Genomic DNA, 26,407 nt, shown 5'->3' with positions numbered 1-26,407 from the left:
GCCTTCCTGCACTCAAATCCCCTTATCAAACTGTGAAACAGATTTGGGCTACATCATGCCAGCATGCAATCAGGAACTGAACAGGGCTCTATTATCATGTGAAATTCAAGTGTCAGAGGAAGTATTCCCCTCCATGTAGGAGCCGTCCTGTGCCAAGAGACCAGCGGATTTGCATCAGCATCTCATCCAGGTCTCCATGGAAGCCCAGAAGGTAATTTAATACAGACGCAGAAGCGCAGAGTGAGGAACTGCTGCAAACTACAATACACATTTGACTGTACATCACTTCTCACCTACATGAATTTAAAAAGCAATATTTCTGACAAAACGCTGATGCTGTAAGCACAGGGGTTCACATATTACCTTTACAGTCCCTCTATCTTGACAAATATGACAAATAGCAGCCTTTTGTTAATGAAAAACCACCTCATATAGTGCAAAACACATTAAAGCTATGACGCACATTTTCAACACAACACAGCCTTTCCCCTCAATGCATGCTGGGAATTCAGGTGATAAATTATGCAGAACCCCATGATGGATCGGTCTAATCTTAATGCAGCTGGTCTGAATTGATTCAAGAAACAGGAAGAGAGACAAGAGGCTTTCGGGGAAATCCAAAATGGCCATAGAGTTTACTTTGGCAGCACTGTTTCTGGTCAGAACCATGCCAGCATGTCAAATTAGCGTAATCATTGAGGATTTATTCAGCTGTGGCTTAAAGACAAAGACATACTTAGGAAACTGTAAGGAAATATTTAGAGTCTGTTTCAAAGCAAAAGGCTTGACGATGTAAGAGGGGGCAGAGGCAACACAAACCAGCTGTCAAGCACTCATACACACTGGTACATTATGCCTTACATCAGTTTCATCTACAGTGAAACAATACACACTTGTGCAATTTATTAGTACACACATAATCCACTGGTACAGAGTTAAAGAAAATCCGTCAAGCCTTCCAAAGACTGATCAAAATAGTGCAGAGCATTTAAACCAAAAGGTGTTATTATCTGTATCTTTTTTTGTTCTTGGTATAATGCAATTAGTCATTTTCTTTACTTCTTTTCTACGGCCCTTAAGAAAGTGCCACCTTAAGAAGCCCATTAGACTGAAGGAAACTGTCTCAGAGAGCTGTGACCAGACATGAGCAGCACCTATAGTTACAAGGTTTCTGAGAGCTACTAGGACTTAAAGTGTTTTTTCGCTGCAGTTCATTTTCGTCTGACAAGCCTCCGGCTGACTCTAGTGATAGAACTCGACACCTATTGTAATTGCCATGCATTGCTATGACTACCAGTGATTACCTCCCGGTCCCGTTAATGTCAGTTTTATAGTAATGTTGAGTGTTTGTGCTTATGGTCAATGTGTTCCTGAGGACTTATAATTGAGGGATGTCTGTACCTCGCTGTGAAGCTTTATGACTCCCCACAAGCGAGGATGTGTATGTGTTTAGCAGATCCTTAAGTCAGGTGTTTTACCTCACAGAAAGCTTTGTTTGTACATCCCTGGCTTTACAAAGAATACTGCAACCTCTGTGCAAACGAGTAGCTCAGGCACCACCAAGGTGTATCGTACAAGCTTGAACAAAGCTTAAAAGCCCTTTGAAGGCGTAACTTATGGCTGTCTGCACCTTGCTGGAAAAGCCAATGTGGAAATTTAAACACAATACTGACCACCGGTGTAACTTCATCACTCCCTCGATTAGTCAGGAACAGACTTTGTCCTTTTGAAGGGCTGGCCCCGCTTTGCTGTGTTATACAGTAGCACAGAGTTGTTTTAACTACTTTGTATGGGAAACATTAATTCATGGGGGTGATCCTCTTACAGCTGGGGAGGCTTTGAGACTAAGAGGTATTACGACTATGGATATAATGGAGCAGCAGTAGGTATTATGATCTCTGTCAGACCGGCCATATCTATCCAGGCTCAAGGGAGCAAGGTCCTGGTCCTGATCCCTGTCTGCGATTACAAGGTGTCATTCACAGTAGCAATGACTACATGTCTCTCTAAATGTACTGTATGCAACAGATTTTTTGTCAACTGTAATTAGTAAAAAAGACCACTAGTGATATTGTTTGCTGCTTTTGGTGTTGAATATGATGATATTTACTAGGATACACAAACACTATTGTTATATGGCTCGGGCTAAAACGCAAATCAATAGCAGCTGACTAAGAAGCCTGAATAATAGAACACTTGTTGTTCATAGTACAAACATAGTTATTTCAAGTACTTAAGCTTGCAGGAAAAAAAAATTCATTCAAATCCTATCCAAGGTTATTCATATTGAAATGCAATTACAAATGAATAACATATGCCTACGATATGATCTGTATTTGTTAAAGGCTGATTAGATGTGTTGTGCATTCTTCCATGGGGAGTCTTTTAGCATAAAGGTTCCCTGTATAGTACTATCATCTCACTAGTTGGTATTTATTTTATTGTCTTGAGGAAGGAAACAAAGAATCTGAAAGAAAAAAAAAAAAGAAAAAAACGTCCACAATGAGTGTGGCCTGAATCCCTAGTCACGTCACTAACTTGCTAACATCTGAAGAACTTGGCCAAAAGGTTTTCCTAGACAAAGCCCTTATGTAACCACACAGTGGAGTGTCCTCCTATAAACAGAGCCAACTCTATGCATAGCTGTGTGTCTCTTCAGGGTATCGAGCAGCAACTCTAAATATAGCCTATGTTGAACTCTGCCCCCTTCCCCCTCTGTGTCATAAACACACACACACACACACACACACACACACACACACACACAGATAAAACAATGCATATTCTCTGTTCTGCCCAATTCAAACGGTCTCTGAATCTTTTATCTTGATGTCCATCTAACTCAGGGAGAATGTAGTTGGAGCATGGCCATGTAAAGTTAACTATACATGTAGAAAACCCACCACAAGACAAATCTCAAAATGCTGATTTCCTCGTTTTTAACAGCGTGAGATGAAGGGATTGGATATGAATGAGTGTTTGTTTAGACAGAGAAAGGGGCCATAGGACCAACCCCATAGGGAGCCGCCGAGGGTAGAAGGCACTGTAGTGGGCATTTTTTAAGCTGTGAGCCCAAGAAACTAAGAAGACAAACAGAGAAACAAGCAAGAAAGTTAGAAATATGAGAGGTGAAGAAAAAGAGAGAGCTGGCGTTATGCTTACTACACTGAAAAATTCAGCTCTTTATTCGCAAAGCTTTAAGCAACTAATCTGCTGCCTTGTTTTAAGTATACCACCACTTTACAAAAGAGAGGCAGGCCGAAACAAAATAAAAGCGACAGATGTAGCCGGTTGGTCGTTGGGTTCACAGCCCCGACTTAGGCTCAGTGCTTATGAGAAACCCAGGACACACATAAACAGCAACAAAAAAAATAGAGAGAGAAATCTGTGGAATCGACTAATTGAACTGAATAATTGTCATGCCCAAAATCTGAAGGAGTACTTTCTGACGTTTCATCACTGAAGGGTTTTAAACCATCACTGCTATTCCACCACTAAATTATCTTGACTATTCCTAAAAAAAAAACTATTGCACATATTCATATAATTTTGTGTGTAAGTTATTATATACTGTATAGTTTGCTGTCTAATGAAAGCACAATCGAAAGAAACTGCTTTACTAATAGACTGCAGATATAACCTATTTTCCAATCAGAAAAAAAGAAAATCACTAGTCACCATATCAGCGTGGTTTATTTCAGGCCACCTGAGGTTGGCATTGTAATAAAGTACATATCTGGACTGCAAGTGTGCTGAAAATGTTTTATAGTGTTTTTAAACAGCCCAGGTTTTGTTCCACACATCTCCAACCAGAGCGTTGTTGCTGAGGCAAGGCGCATCTGGGGGCGCAGCCTCTGAAGGAGCATGAAGGGAATGTATTTGTTTTGGTGTTCAGTTCAAATATCAACAAGCTTTCCCTGAAATGACCTACTCCACCTTTATGTGTTCACAATCCGACTTGTCTTTTAAGCCAACACTAAAACTGCAATGGTGCTGAACCCTGAGAATTACATACTCCAAGATGTTGGAAAAATATCGTCTGAGAAGCGTGTTGTGATAAAAAACTATTTTCAGAAGTCATAGTGTGCGACCCGACAGCACAAACAGGGACTATGGACACTGGGAGTTTACCTTTCCATACACTGTAAACAGAGGTGTTATTGGGATGACACTGTGGCGGATGTGCATAAGGATATTGCCGTTACTGTCCAAACACTGAGCAGCACACGGTAAACAAAGCCACGGTTATTGTGTGTCTATCACAGTTTGGTCGAACACATCAAACTAACCATGAAAGTTACAAAACGGCAGGTTTGGTTAATGTATGAGTATTTAGCTGGTTAGAGTTATAGTAATGCATGCTGCCAGCTTCGTACAGTTTTCTTTCTGTAACAGGTTTGCTGTTGTTTATCTTTTCTCATTAAAGGATCATCATAATAATAACAAATAACAGTTGGTTGAAATGCATTAGGCCAGCAGTGTATGTCATGGGTCAAACAGTCATAACCCTTGACCTGTGCATGCCCTCACTTGTATGGCTACACATCGAAAAATTCCTCTCTCTTGGGAGGAAACAGCTAAATCTTTAAACTTGGTCTCTTGAGCATGGTGGAACATTGGAAAGCCTCAGGTGAAATTCAGTCGTCTATAGCCTGCCAATATGTGTCCAATCAACAGAGGAAGGTCCTCTTCAAAAAACTATTAAGCGGGCACAAATCCATCAAGTGGAAAAGTAACAATGTCCTGCTTCATATCTACAGTGGGCATCAGCAGAGTTGGAGGGAAAATCTTGGTATTAATCTTTCACAAGATCAATGCTATAGGGGCTGTATGCTCTACAATTTGTTTTGTGTTTAAACTTAAAAGGGCAGGGCACAATAGTCTCATGATACCATCGACATAGAGTTACAAAAGTCAATTTGTGGTAGAAATCCGGGGCTTGCGAGAAAATCTGGAGCAAGAAATTCATTTTACACTTGAAGAAGGCACTCAACCCCCCAAACAGTTACAGCTCACTGGCTGTGGCTTGCTATTGCGGTGACCTATGATTGCGGTGACCTGAGTTCAAGTGAGACAGGTCACAGAACAAGATTACACTGTGTAAGTGAGGAAAACCAAATGACAAACCATGGCCCTGACCCACAGTGTGAACTTGACAAGATCTGAATGGTAAATCTGCTGAGTGACATGGGTACAAATTGCCCGCCTGTATTACAACGTCAACTAAAAGGGGATTTGAGATACCCTGCTGCACAACAGAAGCGAGCCATAGCCTTTGAAACAAGACACCACAGGAAAAGTAGCGAGGTGAGGACGGACAGGTTGCTCACAATGTAGATACCATCTAAAAACGTGGTTACCGATAGGATTGTTTGTTTCCACAACATTAACTCTATTCAACATTAACTTTGCTCTAACGTTTCATCAAGCTCGGTTTGTTTATTTTTAACTTTCCAGCAAAACCTTCCATCACACAGTACAGTACAGTACAGTACAGTGTTATCAATACATCCTATGTTTAGGCTGCAACTCACTTTTTTGTGTACTTTTTTATTGATTATTCTACCAATAATTTATTGATTTCTTAAATAATGATGTGCTCAATAAAAGGTCATCAAAGACTACCAATCACAATGCTCAAACGCCAAGGTTGACATGTTCAAATGGTTTGTGACCAACAGAGTCCAAAACCCATAAGATCTACTTTTATAAACAAAATGAAAAACAAATCTTAGAAGCTGAAAGCAATGACATTTTGGTATACTGTATATCCTTTTTCAAATTAATCAATAATCAAAAGATTGGTTTGAGTTATTGTGGATGATGATTAAAATCTGACATACCAGCAAGCAAAAGTAACAATGTCATTTTTATATACATTTATTCTAAAATGAACTATAAAAACACTAAATGAGCAGATCAGACCCTACCACTGCTGTGCAGCCCGGCCTATTCTTAGAAAACGGACATTTGCAGGGCTGAAAATTAAATGTCACACTTGTAACAGAAATGCCACTCTCCAGTTTCAGCCCTTTTTTTCCATTTTCGAGTATAGTCACTGAGAGACTCGCTGTTTCTATACTGGAAGACTTGACCCTCATTTCATAGGAGCTTAAGTTAAATAATTGATGTCTAAACAAGATATTACAAAGTGGGGACCTTTTTTCTCTCTTTAAATAGCTGCAGTGTGTAACCAATCACCTTCATCTCGATAAAGCATACATTATTTATTCAGAAGAGCCAGGCAGAGATTTATGATTGGAGCAGAGCTGTTCTGTGGTCTCTGACGTCCTCCTAATCATTCAATTTATCACCTTTGATTTCAAAAGCTTTGACGGCAACAACGAGGAACAGATGACATTGACAACTTGCTGTGACGGCAGAGGAAGGAGGGAGGGAGGGTTGACGGACACGCTGACAATAATGTCAGGTAATGCAAAAACATGTTGAGCTGTCAACTCTCCGACACCTTCAGCTGACTCATTACCGAGCCCTGGTTTCACCCGAGTAGGAGCAAACACTAGAGGCCGAGGGCAGCCTGCATCTCATCACATTGACGAGTGGGCGTTGGGTTGTTGGCAGGTCAGGGCTCCCTTGTAAACATGGGCTAATATGCATGTCCCTATTCGTGAACGTCACAGATCCTCACAGCCACACAAGACACTATGAACCATCTGAATGTTTTAGTACGATGAGTAACAATTCAATAATGACCTGTCACCGCTTCGGAAAACTCTCAAGGGGAAAAAGGCTTCAGCATCATTGAGATAAGACACATTGCATGGCAAAGTGTATGTCTTTGAGTCTCCAACAGGAGAGAGACTGTCTTCTGTGGTACTGAACGACTCCATGTGTTGTTTCCACTCAAACCCTTCCAGATGTAAACTGAACTGTTGTGAAATCTTTGTCTTTGTCTTGTGAAACATGCGACACAAGCAAAAGCCATTATCTGATAATTACTACTACTACCTTAAAGGTCCGAACCATGCACCTGCAACTACCCTTGAGCAAGAGAATGCAGAGAGACTTGTTTTTTCGGTTTGTACACACAACTAGAGAAGCCTGCAATGTGCTTTTAAATGACAATGACAATTACATGTGTTTTTATACTTTATAAAACACATATGTAATATTATTTAACTAAATATTTTCTTAGATAGATTCTATCATTTTGTATTTTGTGTGTTGCTTAATGAATGTGCTCGTAGAAAAAAACTCAATTGAAAATGACATCCAGACAGACTATTGATAAAGTGCTTTCAGTGTCTATACCTAAGCGAAAGGGCAGTTGTTTAACGTCATCTGCAGTGTTACCTGAGCACTCGCTGTCAGACTCAAGACTTTTGGCAAGCAAAAAAGTTTCCCCATTAGATGAGGAATTCTGAGAGTTGATGTGTGCTGAAGCTCAAAATGGCAGGTTGATAGGAGATTCACTTTAAGTGATGCTGGGGATTTGTGGGCTGACTAGTTCTGACCATCCATTCTTGTCTGATTTAGTAGACCCTTCCTTACTCCTCTCTTTTGCTTTCTGTCCCCACCTTTTCACTTTTCTTACACAGCTGATACCAAACAGACTTCCATAAGTCCCTCTTTGCTAAACTGTCCTTTACCAACGAGCCATGTTTTACAGAGCAAATGCTTCACTTTTTAGCCAGCAGTAAGCAATTCAATGGCAAATTCCAAAATTAAATTCCAATTACCTGTTTGATAATCAACCGTTTACATCTAATTCAGCACCATAAACGAGTTAAAACAATGTGCTTATAGTGACATCAATGTAAAAAGCATCTACTCATAATATTAGACCACAGAAAGCTACTACAAGATTCTATGTGAATAACATTGTTATTCTAAGCTCATTTCCTTCAGGCCAAATGAATTAGACACGTTATGACCACAATGACACTAGGGCTGGGTATCGTCAAGGACTTCGCGATACGATACGTATCACGATACACTGGTCACGATACGATATATCACGATATATTGCGTATCTTGATATATCACGATATATTGCGATATTCCATAAACAAGTTGCCTTGTCAAACATAACAGCACAATATAGTGATAATTGTACAGACAAATGAAGTCAAAACTATTTAATTCACAACTTCCTTTACTATGTTTCTTCCTTTTTTTTGGTTTTGGCAAATTATCAAACACTGCTGCAGCTGCCATAACATCAAAATAACAAATCCAATTCACGCTTGTACTAACTGTACAGGACACAATGAAAATGAAAACACATCAGTGTGCTTTTGTGACACAGTGAATCTTAATTATTTTTATAAACAAAACTGATCTAACTTCAATAGTCAGTATCCTAGAGGCTCAGGCCTGACAGCAGACATGGGTTTGAATCTGACCCGTGGTTGTTTCATTCCCTCTCTGCCCCACTTCATATCTGTATCTCTGCACTGTCAATAAAGCCTTGAAAAGCAAAAAAAATAAAAAATAAAAAAATCATAAAAAAATTAATAAAAAATAAATCGATATTTTGATATAAAAATCGATACTGGTATCGGGAAACTAAGTATCGCGATATATCGATATTTCAATTTTTTGACACAGCCCTAAATGACACTACCCTGACTGTGGGTAATAATGCCACGCTTGCAAAACAGCAAACAAATCATGAGAAACATTTGATATTTATCAGGGATTCCCATCAAAAGACGGCAGTTAGAAATATCTAGAGACACGCTAACAGATAAATCAGGGATTCACACTTGCCATCAAACGTCCCTTTCTTAGCTGGACAAAGAAAATATAGCTGGGGGTCTCTGAGGCCGACAGACAGGAGAGAAAAATGGATCAACCCTAAATGTCACGACCCGTGTGACAGTGCATGTAATGGACATTGTTTAAGTTAAAGAAGCAAAGGAAATGGATGTACAGTATGTGCAGACTTATCAAATGATGAACTGCCTTTCAAACAGGAATGGAAGTAGAAGGTTCTAAAGCCAATGCTTAACATACAGCACTTCACACACAGACACACATGGGTTTCATGATGAACCAGATGTCAGTCAAGATTGTTTTTACCTTGGCACTGGAATCCTTGTTTTCCAAACCCCCTGTGAAATCAAAGAAAAAGAAGGCTGTATTAGGTACTTGTTTACTCCCTCATTCTCACTCACACATATACACAATAAATCAATTATTTTTTTCAGTGACAGGGGTGTTTCATAACGTATATTAATACTGAACAAGAGCACTGCAGAGCCTTCAAATTTTCATATTTCGCTGGAAGCATGTATTGCAGTATTCCCCGACCAAAACAACATATGAAAATTTAAAAACACAGACATTGGTTGTGTTATATATATATGTTATGTTCCTGTGGCTGAATGGGAGTGGATGCCTGCAGCCTGGTCCCAAAGTATTACAGAGAGTGTTTCTGAGGGTGAGTGAAGGCCGTAATAGCAGCAGTACAACAAATACATACACATCTAATGATTGTGTGTCCATATAGTTTTGACCATATAGTGTTCAAATGAATGATTTAAATTCAATCACAATGTCAAACTGACACATTGAGCATGTATACACATATAAATATTGATTTTACAGGCTTTTTCATATTTTTTAGTATGTAGTTTTGTAAGTGTGCAAAGTAAACAAGTAACGTAGCACCTTATTTATTTCTATTTTACCACCTGCACCAACAATATCAAATCAGCAACTGAAATGGAAAATAAAACGGTCAAATATGAAATACAACTGATTGATGGATACCGAACAAATGACGCAAGGAGATAAAGGGGCTGCCTCCCCTCCTCTTGAAGTTGTGGACTTAAAGTTTCATGTTAAGCTTGTGCTTTGCTAAGGAGCAGTGTTTGTTGGGGCACAGGTTGCGCTGTAAAGCTGTCAAGGTTAGAAGCCGCAAGCAATAAAAGGGCCAGAGAACACACACACACACACAACAGTAAAGGACTGTAAACGTGGGTGGGTGAAACTCTTCACTCTCACAGTTAGTCATATAGCCAAGCTGATATCGCACTGAAAAAAAAAGTGCAGGAAAAAAAACACGTTTATAAAAAATGTAAAGCCAAACCGAAGCCTGCAAGGTTACATTTAACAATAGTTAATGGCTTTTTGAACCTTGAAATACTATGATCATTGCACTACAAGTTGGGATATATGGAAAATGACTGAGATGAAGTTCTTACAATCAGTCCAGAGACACAATACTCAGACACTTATTTTTTGTCAGACTTTCCTGATGCATCGTCTCCCCATGAGCATTGAGCAACTAATGGAAAATAATAAAGGAAACCTTTACAGGTCACTGCCCACTTGGAGAGTATTTCACCAGAATATCGGGTGCATGTGTTGAGCTATTTAAGTGTTTTTCCACATGGGCAGCAAAATGTGCCTCTTAAAATCTAACCATGTGTGCAGCTATGCATGAGTTGATTTGTTTTTTTTTCTTATTTTTTAACAATACAGACGTAGGGTTATTTTTCGGCAGTGAAACACAATGGATGGAAGGCCATTATGAGTTTAATTACAGTGTCAGGAAGGGAGCTGGATTACTCATCCAAACTAAGACTTTGACCAGGTTCAATCTGAGCAACTACTACACAGTTTTGAAGTGACAATCGGGCGAAGACAGCTAGGAAAATAGAGTTCAACAGAAAGAACTGTCATTTAGTCGCTTGGATGAATGTAACTGACTGGAATGTGTTTTAATGTATCATTATTTATGGAACAATGAAGTTGTTTCCAAACAGTGCTGCATGGGATTTCCCCAAATAGAGAATGCACATAAAAGCACAACCCGAAAAGCATGTTCCACTCACTCTTCCTAGAGTCAGTCATTACTTCCATGACATAAACAACAGCATAACTCCTCCTATATTAGACTGTTCGGACAAACCCTCGACAAACCAGGATCCTAGTACTAGTAGGCTACTACCGTAGGAATGACGCCGGTGAAAAATGGAAACCCATTTGCTGTAACTTTACTCGTAAGAAAATGATTTGAGAAGCGTAGCGATCGTGGGATTAGGGGAAGAAAGTTAGTCCGAAATTGTGTTACATCATCGTGCAGCAACAGCAGAGTAGAAACTCGGCTCAAGTTATTCAATATGCAACAGGCAGCAGTCAGGGGGGTGTGAGAGGGGAGGCTTACCAGATGAAGTCGGTGCAGTGGCTGCAGAAAGTCGGCTGCCTGAAGAACCTGGCTATGAATTTGTGGTTCTTGATTTCGTGGACGTTCTTTTGCCTCAGTGCACCTTTGCGAGCAAACCTGTTGGCCACGTCCGAGGTGGACGAGTCGTTCGAACTTGTATCAGCCATATCTCCCCCCTTCGAAAAAAAAAACTAAATCAGAGCCTTCTAAAGCGTAGTGTTGCTTTCTGGAAGTGTGATTCAGTCCGGTTCGAGGCACACCCTTCAGGGTAGAGCCAGCAGAGTGCAGAGCGGCGTTCACCGGAGACACTGTACTAACTGTCTGAGGGCTTTCCCTGCCTGTTGATACCACTGGGCTGCTCCACTGACAGCTCCACGAGTCGTCAAGCTAGCCACAGTTGACAAAGGGCTATATCCGGTACTCACTTTCACAATAAAAGTATTCTCTCGCTCTCTTTCTCTTGTTTCGGAAATGGTATTGTGGGTGTGTCTGTTTTATACAAACACACGCCTCATATTTATGGAGGGTTTGACCATTTTATTTTTTTCTCTCCTGCAAGTTATGCTATGGATAAATAAAAATGTAGGCTAAATCAATACATACAATTCTAAATGTATAAATAAATGAAGCCTATGGGGGAAACGAATAGGCTAGTTAGTATAGGCTACATAAATAAACGAATGTATAAATAATAGCCTATACAAATGTTTGAATATATATATATAAGTTGATCAATAAATATACTAATAGATACACAAATAAAGATAACACCTAAAGGCTACATCTAATGTCTCATTTAATTTGTCATATATGTATTAATGATAACAATTAATTATTGAATCACATTTGTATGTATTTATTTATTCATTAATATACCCATTTATTCATATAATAATTATTAAGGATATCCATATGTCATTATTAATAAATTTAACTTTTGATCACCTAATAGTATATTTACCATTTTATTTAAACATTTATTTATAGTATTATTTATGTATATAGTTAAAGGCCCTCAAAACCCTCCATACATAATTGCCCTCACTATGTCTGGAAGCTGCCCACTATGAGTGCTAGCTGCACCATGAGTCAAGTCTACAAATTCAAGATCTGAGTGTATGCTCAATTTTATTTTGCAAAAACTCAGATATTTCATTTTATAAATAACGAAAATACTATTAACAGGTCTAAAATGTATTTTCTGCTAGTTTCTATGACATGTAAATGTTGACCTTTTGTTTTCCACTAGTATGAAAGAAGACCAGTTATGGAAGCAAACAAGACAAACGTCTCAAAATATTTTTGCCTGCAGTGTCTTTCCTTAAGGGGCCTTTTGGACACAGACGACTAGTAGACTAGCTATAGTGTGTAACTTTTTCATAGAAAAGAATGTCAGTTCCATTCAAGCCATCGCCAAATGAGTTGACACAAAGCCTTGTCAGCACCACAAAACATTCTCTGTATTTCTTAGTATGGCAGCGTAGCTCAAGAGGTGCCCAAATGTTTCAGTTGTTGAAAATCCATGTGTGATCACCAAAGGCTTACCTCATGTAGATGCACGGACAATGTTGTTCTACTCACAATTCTTAGGGGCAACAGAAGTTACGTTTACGTATAATAGCTTTAAAGTTACCTGAAGAAGGCTATAAAATTGAAAAATCTTTTTTAAACATTTTCAGAAACTAAATTATTATCCTTATTAACTGGTAACTGAGTGCATAACTCATAGTTATCATTTGAAAATCCTCAAACAGCTGTAACTTAACAGCCCTTTGGTGTATTCAGTGTGGCCTTGTATCTGTGCAGCTTTTAATTTCAATTACAGCCACAGAGGAGTAGGCTACAGAGTACAATAGATTTAATATTTCAGCTGATTTGGACAGAAAACCTTCAGGTCATGGACAAGAATTGCTAGGCAATTTATTCTGAAAGTCTATGAGCCTAGTGTAGGGCCTATTAAATCAGTGGATTAGTATTGCCCAAATTGTCACATGTAATCTCATATCATTGTAGCTCCGAGATGTTCAGCTATGGTAGTCATTATCCTACGCCATAAAGTTAACCGTTCTCTTTTATAATGTTTTAAATAAATTATAGCTGTGTGGAACAAACAAAGCCTTTTTTGCCTATCTTATTTCTAAAACAAGCTTCCTGTTCGCGGTATGTGTATCTATGCGTGACTTTACTCTGCTCCGCGCCGTTTCCTCCTTCTCACTCCGGCTGATGTCATGCAACAGGACCCGTTTAGGGAGGGAGTAGGCCCCTGGTCCCGCTGCAGGAATTTGGGATGGGGGCGTCATCGTGTGGAATAATAGCGTATTGCAGAAATTGTTTGTCATGCACGTGCTCAGTTCTACAAAATTAGGCCTAGGCTACTTCATGCACATAGGTGTTTGAGTGGCTTCAGTTTTTTTTTTGGTGCTTCTGTGTTTTATGCTCAGAATAATTAGCCTATGATAAATTATTAGGCAACTGTAATAAAATGGGTTTTATAGAGAGCAAACGGGATATTGGCAGATAACGATTGGAAATTGCGCTTACTGTATTGTCAAATACATTCTTGTACTGAACCGCTTGTAGCCTACTTTTGCTGTGCTAATTACCAAAACTGGATTCCGTACTCACACACCACTAACTGGATTAGTTTAAATTCCAAACTGAGCTTTTTCTCTCAGCTATGGAGGGTTCACCAACTATTTTCCCCTCGGTTCAATGACCAACCTTTTCCATCCTTGTAAAGACAAATATTTGCAAATTACACCAAGTTAGATGAACTCAAATCTACAGTACTGCTCCCTGAAATCCCATGATATTGGGCTCAAGCCCTTTTAAAACTGTTTTCACTCAAGAGAAAGTCAAATATTACAGTTTTTCGTTGCTTTGGTGCTTTTCTCAGATCAGAATGAAAATTCTCATAACTATTAGTTCAACCTCCGCAACATTTAGTCATTTGAGCACATCATAGTAGCAATTTCTCCTTCCTCTGAACAAATTGCAAATGCTTTTGGACATGTATCAGTTGCTTTCATACAATTATCTGCTGTTTTATAACATTGTCATTTGCTTATGTCATGTCAGTCAAAATGAACTATACTTATGGATGCTGAATAGTCGTTCCCAATAAAACTAATAGTCTTCATTTCATTGCTTGAGTCATTACATACAAACTTGTTGAACTAGTTATCAAATTCTGTCAAGCAAATTTGATACCTTTTCTTTATCATAGATACTTTCCTCGCTGCATTGAAGGGGATAATATCCGTTGTGATGTAGATGAAAATATGTGGCCAGACAGACAGGAACGTCTGGATGTGCCAGAATGATTTACCTATACAATATGTTCAGTTACAATATGTCCTGTTATATTGTTCACATTTCCGCACAGCTCTACCAAAAGGGTGTTTTTTATGTTTGTTCTAAATAAGTGACTGAAGTGTATTTTTCTTTTGCACAATGCTGTAGAATTGCAAAGAGCATATACAGTAAAAATGTGAAACATACGTATTCAGTGTCTTGTACTCACTTACTCCCCTAACTACAGCAATGTGTAACTTTACTGTAGTTTTCAAATGTACTTTTGCAGGTTATCCACTAGGTTTTGCATTTTGCACTAATTGTTTTGAGAAATGCACTAACCGCTGTGCAAATGTTAATAGTGTTGTGAGAAAAGCACCAAAGCGACTGAGAAAAACTGTAAAAGAAGCATGCGATTTTTAGTGTCTGTTCATTTCATTCAACTATTCTAGCCTATGCCTCCGTGTTCCACCCAATAGATAGATAGATAGATAGATAGATAGATAGATAGATAGATAGATAGATAGATAGATAGATAGATAGATAGATAGATAGATAGATAGATAGATAGATAGATAGATAGATAGATAGATAGATAGATAGATAGATAGATAGATAGATAGATAGATAGATAGATAGATAGATAGATAGATAGATAGATAGATAGATAGATAGATATGAACACAAGTACACACATTACACATAGCACAACACATCAATAGTTCATACAATACACATGGGGGCAGGATGTGGTACAAAATAAAAAGTAGCAGCAAATAAGTTAAATAAATAACACATCTAAAATAGCAAGTGTTCTCCGTAAAATTAGATTATTTTCAAAGCCTGAATGGAATATGGACACAAGAGATTTCCCGTAACAACATCAACACATTTGACCTAGTTATTGCGAAATTTCAGAGATTGTGGATCTGCCAGAGAGTGATTCAACTCACAAATCCTTTATTTTCCTAACGCATTTTGTCAACCCAAACTAGTGCACACAGCATACCCATAATGTTATCAGGCATTACAGCTGTCAGGTTGTAATTGTATCTCTGCTTTATAATCTGGTCATGTTGTTTCTCTGCACCCCTATAAAGCGAACTGCCAATTGAGCTTTTCTAAAATGGCCAATACATGCAGTGCTGTGTGTGTGTGTGTGTGTGTGTGTGTGTGTGTGTGTGTGTGTGTGTGTGTGTGTGTGTGTGTGTGTGTGTGTGTGTGTGTGTGTGTGTGTGTGTGTGTGTGTGTGTGTGTGTGTGCGTGCGTGCGTGTGTGTGTGTGTGTGTGTGTGTGTGTCTGTGTGTCTGTGTGTGCGTGCGTGCGTGTGTGTGTGTGTGTGTGTATGTGTGTTTGCACAGTGTCTCTAGCTCTCCTTTTCATTATTTATGCCGCGTGTCTGCTGCTGGCTCTTGTACCAAATCAAGGTTCATCGATCAATTCTGGGTAAATATGCAGAAGTTGTAAGACCTTTGCGCTCAGTCAATACAAGCTCACACTGCAATCTGATTGGATCACTCTATCAGGAGCCCGTTTACCCAGCAGTCCTTATTTTGGCCTGCAAGTGCACAGGGACACTGAGGAAAACTTCGCTCCCAGGATGATGGCTCCAACCTTGGCTTTGCTGGTCCTTAGCCAAGTAGCTTTATACACAACTGTAACAGCTAAGAAAGGTAATATGGAGCATGATAATTTTTAAGCATTAAATTGATTCATTGTGTGTCTTGATAATGTGCTGCAGGTATTCCTGATTGACTTTCTGTCACAGTCACTGTCCTTTATCTATTTGCATTATTTGTTTGTGTCTTCTGTACCTTTTGCACACGCTTGAGGGTGCAGCATGAAAAGTAAAGTGGCCACAACTTTCTTGACTATTCACATCTAATTCAAAAGTACCTGCAATATGTTCTTAAAAAATTATATTCCAGTATGTGGCCGGCCTCCTATCACTGACGGGATTGACGAATTGACCCTAAAACGTGTGTATGAGATCGGAGAAGATGTGACCCTCACATGTGAGCGGGGGTATTTGCCTTCAACCGCCACCCCTCGAAGGATGACCTGCAGCGCCACAGGAGAGTGGACAGTACAGTCAGATCTGGCATGCTCCCGTGAGTTTATAGATCAGGAAACAATTGTTGTCACCTTCAAAATATACCAATAATAAACGTTTTGGTGCTCCTACCATATACAGTATAGTATGTGTACTGTTATTTTGATGCAGTAAGTAAAATAGATGTGAGTCCAGGATGAAAAGATGTTCTCTTTTAAAAGCAATGTTCACGTAAAGAGGAGAAGACTGGCCATTTATATGTTAAAGAAAGTTTTAGCAGATGTACTTGCCATAAACGGCACCAAACCACAAACAATCGATAGAATGTTTTCTATTGTGCTGCTGGCTATCCTCTATGCACACAATGGTACAGTGCTGTACGTCTAACCTACAAGACTTGTAGATTCAGTGCTGTCTTTTTCTTTTTCTATAGCTAAAATGTGCCCAATCCCTAGACCTCTTCAGCCATTAGCCATGGGGAGGACAGAAGCTCCATTCAAGAGTGTGCTCAACTTCACATGTGATGATGGGTAAAAGTCACTTTATAGTTTCAACTGATCAGTACAGGGTGCGTTTACAGAAAAACATGTCCAAATGTTGTGAACTTCCGTTTTTCAGGTACGTCATGCAAGGAGCCAATGAGAGCAGTTGTTTGCACGATGGTAACTGGAGCAATCCACCACCTCTCTGCAAAGGTGAAGGAAATATATGTAGTCAAAAACTCTGAGCATTTTTTATGTGATTTGTGCAGTTGGTCTTCTTTTTGTTTGGCATTTATTTAATTTCTGTTGTTATTATTTCTATGTTTTTGGTGGTTAACATAGTCTATTGTGTTGCCTAGAAACAGTATAATCTACATATTGACATCAACTTAATGTGGCATTAATATTCTTCTAAGGCTTAAGAGTTAATGTCGTTATTACTCCAGTGGGAACATTTTTCTTCTGACAGCTGTGAATTGTCCACTGCCCAAGCCGCCTAGAGATGGAAAAATTGCCCACGATAGGACAGTGACTGGAAACACCGTCATTTATGGGCAAGGCTGGACGTACGAGTGTAACCCACCTTTGGCACCCAGTTATGAGAGGGGATCCTGCTTGGCTGATGGAAGCGCAACTGAGCCACCAGTGTGCCGAGGTACATTGACAGTGTTCTCCATATTCTTTAATCATCTCTTCCTCTTTTCATGAATAGTTTCTTCTCGCCTTTGTGGTGAAGCAAGGGGACGAATCAAATAGGCCACATGATCTGCCATGATGAAATCAGATCCCAACATTTTTGAAAAGTTGTTTGTACAAAAAATAATGATAAATACCTCCTCACATTTTTCAATTGTTTTGATCATGCCAGAGGTGAGCTGTTCCATCCCCCCGGGCACACCAAATGGCTTCATCACCTTTGCTGTGATGAGACCACACCGCTACAAGGAGAAGGTCAAGTATGCCTGCAACGATCACTATGTACTGGATGGTGCGGCTGAGATGCAGTGCCAAAACACAGGGAACTGGTCTTCCAAGCCAGTTTGCAGGGGTGAGTCTCATCCTGAAAACTACCCTCAGGCCACATTTCTCTATATAAATCAAAAGCATCCTGACATAAGTTGGGAGAGTGCTGCTTTGTGCAACTTGGGAGTGTTCATTAAAATGAGCTTTTTACCTGACACTAATGTAATAATCCACTTGATTTGACTTTAAAATGCTCTTTTTGTTCACTCAGCTCCCTGTACAGTCGGCATCAAAAGAGGCCGTATCTTCTACAATGCCAGGAAGCTATGGATCGCAGACCTGAAACCCAACAGAGTCCTCCATGGAGAGCATGTCGTCTTCTATTGTAAGAACAAAGCTGACAAGTGCGGCTATCCTGTGGCCAGCCGCTGTAACGATGGGACCCTCCCCATCCCCGAGTGCTTTGAGGGTGAGTTCTTGTCACCTCAAAACATCTTATTCAAACCCTTAATGGTTTGAACAACATACACATCTTGCATCCGATTAATGACAGCCAGCACCATTTTCATGATGTTGCCATTCAAGTCTGTGTTAACTACAAAAATGCATACAAAGGGTGTGATATGAAGATCAAGGCTGTCCAGTGCACTTTTTCTTCTGATATATCTCTATTTGTTGTCTTTCAGAACCAGGCAAGGTAGAGTACACCTTAAAGGCCAAATCCCTTCCATCAGAAATCGCAATGTGTGCCGCCTCACCCCCTGCAAGCCCCACAAGACCTACATAGCTTTCGCCACCTTGACCTCCATATATTAGTTTGCCTTTCATTTTCATCTAATGATAAGCTGAATGTAACCATATAATAAGATAATCAAAATGTGTTTCATTAAAGATGTGAAATTGTGGTGTGTGTGTGTGTGTGTGTGTGTGTGTGTGTGGTACCTGAGAGAATAAACAAAACTGAATTAGAAAAGTCAGAACTACGTATTCAACACAAATGAAAAGCTAATATGGGCTTCCAAATGACAATCATCTCTTCAAACCAGGGTAGATAGACAGAGTTTTTGTGGACTGAAGGGAAAGAGGTCTTTGCTGAATTGGACATCTTTGTATCAATGATAAATGTGCATATTTTCTTCAGCTCCAAACAAAAAATCTCCTTCCTCGATTACATTTGTATTGCTACATTCAAGTCAGGCATTTTTTCATTTTTAGGCATGATTTACTTATCTCGCAGCCAAACTCAAAACACTTGATAACCCACTTCACAATGGCTTTCGTGGTGTCAGTATGCACTAGTCATCTCAGAGACACCTGGGCGGAGAAGCTGGGTCTTCCACTGTCATATGAACAAAGATAAAGCTAGATATTTGACTCTGTATCTCCCATGTGCAACAGATGTGGAACCGCTGAAGGCTCAGTATCGCACTTATTTTGTTACTGACCGGTTTTACAGTGTATAGGTTTTGGTTAGATGATCCGCATATTTGATTAGTTTTTAAAGCAATGTAAAATAAACATTCAGCCGTACTGTCAAATGGCAATAGTTGGTTGCAGAACAAACAGTAAGGGAATATTATCAGACTTTTGGCCAATCTGGGAATAAATTCCTTACCACTAGCTTTCTTCACGAATGTGCTTGTAAAGGTGTCTAATAATAACACATCTCAAAAAGTTGAAATTCAACTCACTTATAGGAAAATCCGTGAGAGCTACAGAAAGTTTGGGTACTTTATTTTTGTCAGAAGTGGACACCGTGTTACTCTATTGAATTAGATTTGTTTTGAGTTATGCCTTTTCTTCATTTTGCCAAGCTCTTTTAAAGGATTTAAGCTGGATCAATATGGGGCCAAAGATACATTTGTGTTGCGTCATAGCTTTGCAGCAACAACGGGAAATACCACAGCAGGAGTTTTGCACTTCCAGTACGGATAACACTTCAAACACACACACACACAAGAGGAGAAAACGAAACACAGATCAGCAGTTACTTCATTCTGCTCTTATCTGTTTACTTTTAAAGAAACACAAACAGCAGTGAAAGAGGGGAAAGACATTCAGTCTTTTGTACCAGAGACGCAGGAGGGACCCAAGGAGCAACTGCTACATTTTTGCAAAGGATGGAACGAATGCTGACTCTGGTTCTGCTATGTCCATTTGTATTTTTGGCCACCTTGACATATGCAGAAGACAATGGTATGTATTATTATTACGGGCTTATATTTGACATTATATGTAACAGTAACAGGGTTGGTACATTGGGTCTCGTGTGGCTGGATTAGGTTGTGGTTTTAAGCTATTTAAAAGACTAGACACTACTTTACTAAGTTTCAATAAATCTATTTGTCTTGGCAGAATGTGTTATGCCTGTGCTGGCTGCCAACATTGAAATAGAGGATCTCCAGAGGAACTTCCGCCCTGGTGCGCAGGTAGCGCTGTCATGTACACAGGGATACAGCCCTCTGTTTGGCCCACGGAAGATTGTTTGCGCTGCCAGTGGAGAATGGACAAGAACCAAATTCATGTGCATACGTGGGTCTCCTTTTTTCTAGTGAGAACTTGAGGTCTTATGACAGATCATGTTGTGCTGTAAATGTACACACTTGAGTTATGTTTCAAGTTCAAAAGTAAAGTGATATTCTATCTAGGGAATCTTTTTTTAAAGGAATCTTTTCTTTAATAATATTAACATTGTTGTATAATGATGCCATTTAAAAGTCGATTATCAATTAATTATTTATAAAAGACTTGCAAATTCTCCATCAATGAAGACTTGTTTTTGATGACATTGAAATGTATAAATGTATACAATGTATGTGAAACAATGTGGACGTTGAGTTCAGATTTAAAACTGGACCCCAAATTGACTTAATTAAGATTGTACATTACAGAAGGTAATACCTGAATGAGCAAAAAAACTTTAATTTCCACGTATTCTCCATGTTGTATTCTCTGCTACAGCAAAACGATGCCCCTCTCCTGATTTATTGGAGCATGGAGACACATACTATGAGGATACTGTGTACCAGAGTACAATCAACTACACGTGTGAAGAAGGGTAAAGCAAGAAAAAAACTTTCATTACAGTAATTTCAATCATTCACTGTGCTGTCCTTAATACTGGTATTTTTGAATAGAGAACCATAAAGAACCTCTGACTTGAAGATTTAAAAGTTCTGAAAACAAAATCACGATCTTCATGATTAGTGAAGTCCATAAAAAAACAGCTTTTTGACTATGGAAAGTTTGCCTGCATCAAACTGCCAAGTGGAAACCTTTTGATGATTTTTTTTAGATTTGTATCTTGTGTTTTCCAGCACTGGCAGTTTTACACTAGTGTCACTACAATCAGCTGCCTGTCGTTTTCTCCCATCTACTTGACACACAGTTAACTGGCATGTGTTTTTTATCCTGTTTATTCCCAATCTAATTGCTAACTGACTAATACTGAATAATGTACCTGTTCCGCACAGGTACATATTGAATGGAGCTGACACTAATTTGTGCCTTGCCAATGGAACATGGAGCATGCCAGTACCACAGTGCCGGCGTATGTAATTCACAACCTACATCCTTCGGCAATTGCAGGAAGATTAAAAATAAATCATTAAACAAATAGTGTTACATATTTCTTGAAAAAAAAGTAAGTTGTCATAGAAGACTGGCACACAATTGAAACATGAAGATCATCACCTGATATTAAGCAAAAACACTTTTGGACTTGTAATGTTGAAATAAACCACAACTAAACACAGATTTTTTGGTCAATGGGAAAGGAGTACTTTTATAAATAAGCAATCACTCAAGCAATGTAAAACAATATTTAAAAAAATACACATGTACATCTAATCTAAACAATGAAAAAAATACGGTATAAGCATGCGTTATTAGCCCATACCAGTACAAAAGAATTGTCATAATTTGTTGCTTCTTTTGTAGCTGTGTCCTGTGGTCTCGCTCCGGTCCCACAGTTTGGGATGATCATTTATGACAAGATGGTCAGAGGAAACACCACTGATTACGGCATTCAGGGGACGTACAAGTGCCTGCCTCCATACGTAGTCGTTGGTGAAGCAAGAGCAGAGTGCACTGTGAGTGGCAAGTGGACAGAGACACCAAAATGTCGAGGTAGGACCTGCTGTGATAACACCAGCAATGTTGATCACACCGATCACAACCATTACTGTTATACTACTGTATACAGGTTTTACTGTGAGTGGGCTGGGTTAACATTCTGAAATTCAGGAATTTATTGAGACATTTGGATTTTTTTTTTACAAAACTAAGGTTCAAAGTGTTTTTTTGTCTATTTGTTTTAATTAAACAGATAATGGGAGGACACAAGATTATCACAGATGAATACTCACTTCATCAATTCTCCCACTTGTTATTCTGCCTAAGACTTTTATTTCACTTTAAATATATTATTTTTTTAATGTATAAAAAATGCTCCAAGCCTTCTGACCTGGTCCTTTTGTATTGAGTAAAGAGCAGGGAATAATTAGAGTAGTCTCTGACACTGATCTGTGGGGACAAGCAGTGGACAGCTACAGTAGAAACTTTTCTGCTGCTGTCAGACACACAATTCCTAAAACATTTTAAAGACAATGATAAGGATCATTTAGGTGTAGGGTAGTTTGGAAAGTAATTTTTTTTTTATTCAGATAGTAGGTATAGACTTGCATTTGTATCCCCATTCACAAAAAATAAAGAGACTGTTGAAAACAGACCAAGAAAAAAAATTATTTGTTTAACACTGATGGAATATGCTATTTAAATATAATTGCAGTGCACTAATTGATGATGAGAATCTCCGTAGTTTGACATCTATTAACTTAATAATCATAATTGTATAGTCTTTTGACACTAAGCACTATGGTTTCTATTTTGTAAAGAGAGAAACACCAGACAAAACAGTATATAGTATATCCGTATTAAGATGGAAATATTTCCTACTCCTCTGTTGGACAGTGAAATGCTTCCTTCCTGTTGGAAGCTCATTATTATGCATTATTATGAGATGCACAGGACAAGACACTTATTAAAAATTAGACGCAAATTTGGGGACATTTACGATACACTTCAACTTGCAACACCATTGGATGATGGGCTGTTCAGTTGCCAGAAATGTAACAGACAACGTTAAGTCGAGGTACATTCTAAATTAAAACGTTCTATCGAATGGTGTGATTTTTGCTCTTACAGTTGTGACCTGCCCTCCACCGGAGAACATTAACAGAGGCTACATGTCAAGCAAAGACCAGAGAGACTTTGACTACATGGAAAATGTCAAATATGGCTGCAATGGAGACTATGCACTTGATGGAAACCTCCAGATTGTTTGTCAGAAAGATGGGACCTGGTCTGAAAAGCCATCCTGCAAGGGTAGGGCTACGACCAATATTACATTAATTTCTACATACACAGCTATCACACAAATTTGGGTGATAGCTGCATTTCTTGGGCAAACTTTTAAAATGAAAACTCCTTGTTTTATATAGCTGTTTTTGAGAGTTTTTCATTTGTTTGACATTTATTTCCATTTATGTATTCTTGTCCCCACTCTGCCGAAGACTTTTGATTGGTGCTAATCTCGTACCGACCCAATATACTGTATTTAACTCCCAATTTTGTTTCAATCCCATGACTTAGATTTTTGTTAAGCAGGGTTGACTGTTATAGTTGAGTAAATCCAATAGGACAGGTAATGGGCATTTTCAAGGCCCCTGCTAAGAACAGACTTAAACTCCTCTAAATTGTCCAAACTATTATATGGGAACAATATCACTCAAGACAAGGCAATATCATCTTGATAGGTTGAGGCAGCTAACCAATCGTTTCCCGCAGTAGGGACCATAAAAAAAGCATTTCCAGTATAATGTTTTTGCTTTCCTCCTTGTGACTTCCAGCTCCTTGCAGTGTTGGCATAGGGAGAGGAAGGATATTATACAAAGGCAGAAAAATGTGGATCGCAGATCTAGATCCTAATAGAGTCTTGCACAAAGAAATTGTCTCCTTCTACTGCATGGACAAGGCCAGGGAGTGCGGTTATGCAGTTCCAGCCCAGTGCATCGATGGAAATCTCAATATCCCTGAATGCTTTGAAGGTACGGAATTGTTTTCATAAAAATAAATAAATAATAATAGCGAACAAATACTACTCTGATCAGAGCACAAGACAGGTGTTTTATATTTAATCTATATTTTTGTATTTGTTGCTTTACTATCTCTACTCAGCCTCATCAGCAGCGTATATTCAGCTATAAAACAATTAAGCATTAGAGTAAAGCAGCAAAACAAAATTACTATAAATGAATTTAATGCAACCCTAATCCTGAATGAGTACACACTTGAGGCCTCAGGACAGTTGCCTGCTTTGCCAGGATGGTAATCCAGCCTTTGACACTGTGAATGGCATTTTGCCTGTTAAAAAAACACTAATTAAGTATCTTCTCTAATAGTAGGTGTAATTATTCTAACCTGTATCTGTTTCTGTCTCTTTTCCAGAGCCCAGCTTTAATGCATATCAATTAAAATCTGTTTCACTTCCATCAGAAATAAAACAGTGCTGAAAAAGCAGCTGATCACATTACTGATGATGATTAAAAACACTGCAATATGGTCTGACTCCAGCTGTTCGTTGTTGTTGTTGTTGTTGTTGTATGTAACACCACATTCCCACAAAATTCAAATAATTCAGACATGATTTTATGTGACTCAGCCCTGATGCAGAAAGTATGTTATTCTACTTCTTCAGTTTCTGTTGATGATTCTGTCAACCAATTCAATTGTTAATGATGTAGCTACAGTTGTAAATTTCACTAAATGTAACGAATGTCAATACATTGATAACTATACAAGCACAAGCAGTTATATCCAGGATCAAAGTATTGAGGCATTTTTGTACATGGATTAGGACTTTGGTAGAATGTTTGGTTGCTTTTTGTTAGAGCCAAAGTCCAAATGTGATATTCTGTGTGATTCTTGTTAGGCCTATGTCACGCAGTATTTCCTTGAAATGTGTCTTTCTCATAGCCTGGAAATCCAGAGCCACATAATGAGCAAATTTTAATTTGTCAGCAGCAAGTCTGGATTTAGCTATCTTTCTGATGCAAAACACATAAAATCAAGAAGACTTTTTCTGGTGCAGAGTTTTGTAAAGTATAGGCTAAAGCACACTGTAACTTCATTTATATTAAACTATAAATAAAATCGTTTTTCCAACACTTCTTATATTTTCTCATTGTAGCTACTAGTTAGGCAGTGTTTTTTTTAAATGTTAAAGGTGCTACAAGGAACTTTTAAATATTTCTTTAAAGGGTAACTGCACCCCCTGTTTGAGCGTACTGCACGATTTTGGAAAATGCATTCAGACCATGGATTCTGAATTCTGTTTTAGAACCATTGTTTTTAAACATTCCGACATCAGCCGGCCGACATTCGGGAGGGAGGGGGCGCGCCGCGCGCGGTGTCTTTGAAGGATGGGGCTAGCTAGCTGCTAGCTGTCACTCAGGGAAGATCTGAATGACATGACTTCATTGAAAAATCGAGTGACACAAAGTCTAACGGCACTGTCGCTAGACTTGCTACACAGTGAGCTCATATGACACACAGATGGGTCGTCTGAGGTGGAGGACTTTTCTTATTCTAAATTGTTGGCGGGTGTCTCTATCGTAGTGTTGGAGACAGAGTAGCGCAAGTGAGCTAGCGGCAGTGTGTGTGTGTGTGTGAGCGAGGAGAGCGAGCGGTAGTGTGTGTCAATCAAGTGAAGCAATGAACGAGTCCGGGTCTGTGTGTGTGTGTGTGTACGCGCGCGCACAAGCGAGATAGTGCAGACACACTGCCAGTAGAAGTTAAAGGTGTTAACCCCCGAAAAAACATCCTTGGAGGGACAGTATAAAAGTGGTAGCTCATGGACCAGCCATGGACCTGTAAAGAGCGTGGCCGGCTTTGCGGCGACGTGATGACGTACATTAAGACAAAATGTGCTCAATGTACGTCATTTTTCGAACCCGAAGGAAAAAGTTTTTTTCAAATCTTAGTAAAGTTCTAAAATAATTTACAATACAAAACATTTCTTAAATTGACGATATTTAACATATTGCTATTTTTTTTCAATATTAACACCAGCATATATGTGTTCCTTCACAACATGGTCATTTCATTCAGCTTCTATCTCAAAAAACAAGTAAAAGGGTGCAGTTACACTTTAACAGTCTAATTTTTACTCTGATGATCATATGACATCATGTAACAGTAAACGAGACCATCAGTGCAAAGAATGCTATTTTTCTTTTTCTTAATGCCTTTGTCATGGGTACGCTCACCAAGGAACTACAGCTGTGGTAGTTAAAACACTACCACTTTTGTCCAAAGCAGGTGCAAGACAAGTTTAACAAAAGCTGAAAGTTCCTCAGGGCACCTTTAAATGGCCTTAAGACGCGAGATGAAATAATAGGGGATGCAGTTTTCCATTAT

At 38.9% G+C, this 26,407-nt stretch overlaps 3 protein-coding genes across 3 annotated transcripts in view; 2 read left to right on the top strand and 1 right to left on the bottom strand.

Annotated features, from left to right (window-relative positions):
• The window catches only part of prkcaa (protein kinase C, alpha, a), a 136,651-nt gene extending 125,215 nt beyond the window's left edge, over positions 1-11,436 (bottom strand). Inside the window, exons 1-2 of the mRNA XM_080030056.1 lie at positions 11,138-11,436; positions 9,046-9,077 (exon numbers count right to left, since the gene is read on the bottom strand). Of these exons, the coding sequence (XP_079886182.1) occupies positions 9,046-9,077; positions 11,138-11,304 (199 nt within the window). The 5' untranslated portion in view covers positions 11,305-11,436. The remainder of the gene's footprint in view (positions 1-9,045; positions 9,078-11,137) is intronic.
• Positions 11,437-16,031: 4,595 nt separating this feature from the next.
• Positions 16,032-18,716, top strand: LOC307251453 (beta-2-glycoprotein 1-like; the record flags this gene model as incomplete). The annotated part of the gene is made up of 8 exons (XM_080028824.1): positions 16,032-16,104; positions 16,360-16,542; positions 16,918-17,014; positions 17,103-17,179; positions 17,436-17,621; positions 17,835-18,014; positions 18,201-18,398; positions 18,616-18,716. The coding sequence occupies 8 exons, from the start codon at positions 16,032-16,034 to the stop codon at positions 18,714-18,716; spliced, it is 1,095 nt and encodes a 364-aa protein (XP_079884950.1).
• Positions 18,717-20,292: 1,576 nt separating this feature from the next.
• Positions 20,293-24,529, top strand: LOC307251452 (beta-2-glycoprotein 1-like; the record flags this gene model as incomplete). The annotated part of the gene is made up of 7 exons (XM_080028823.1): positions 20,293-20,461; positions 20,891-20,987; positions 21,403-21,479; positions 21,869-22,057; positions 23,135-23,314; positions 23,839-24,036; positions 24,437-24,529. The coding sequence occupies 7 exons, from the start codon at positions 20,293-20,295 to the stop codon at positions 24,499-24,501; spliced, it is 975 nt and encodes a 324-aa protein (XP_079884949.1). The 3' UTR covers positions 24,502-24,529.
• Between the last annotated feature and the right edge of the window lie 1,878 nt (positions 24,530-26,407).

The sequence above is a fragment of the Ammodytes marinus genome, assembly GCF_949987685.1.
Source record: "Ammodytes marinus genome assembly, chromosome: 6".
In the NCBI taxonomy this organism is placed as follows: domain Eukaryota; kingdom Metazoa; phylum Chordata; class Actinopteri; order Uranoscopiformes; family Ammodytidae; genus Ammodytes; species Ammodytes marinus.
This window is presented reverse-complemented; position numbering and strand designations above follow the sequence as displayed.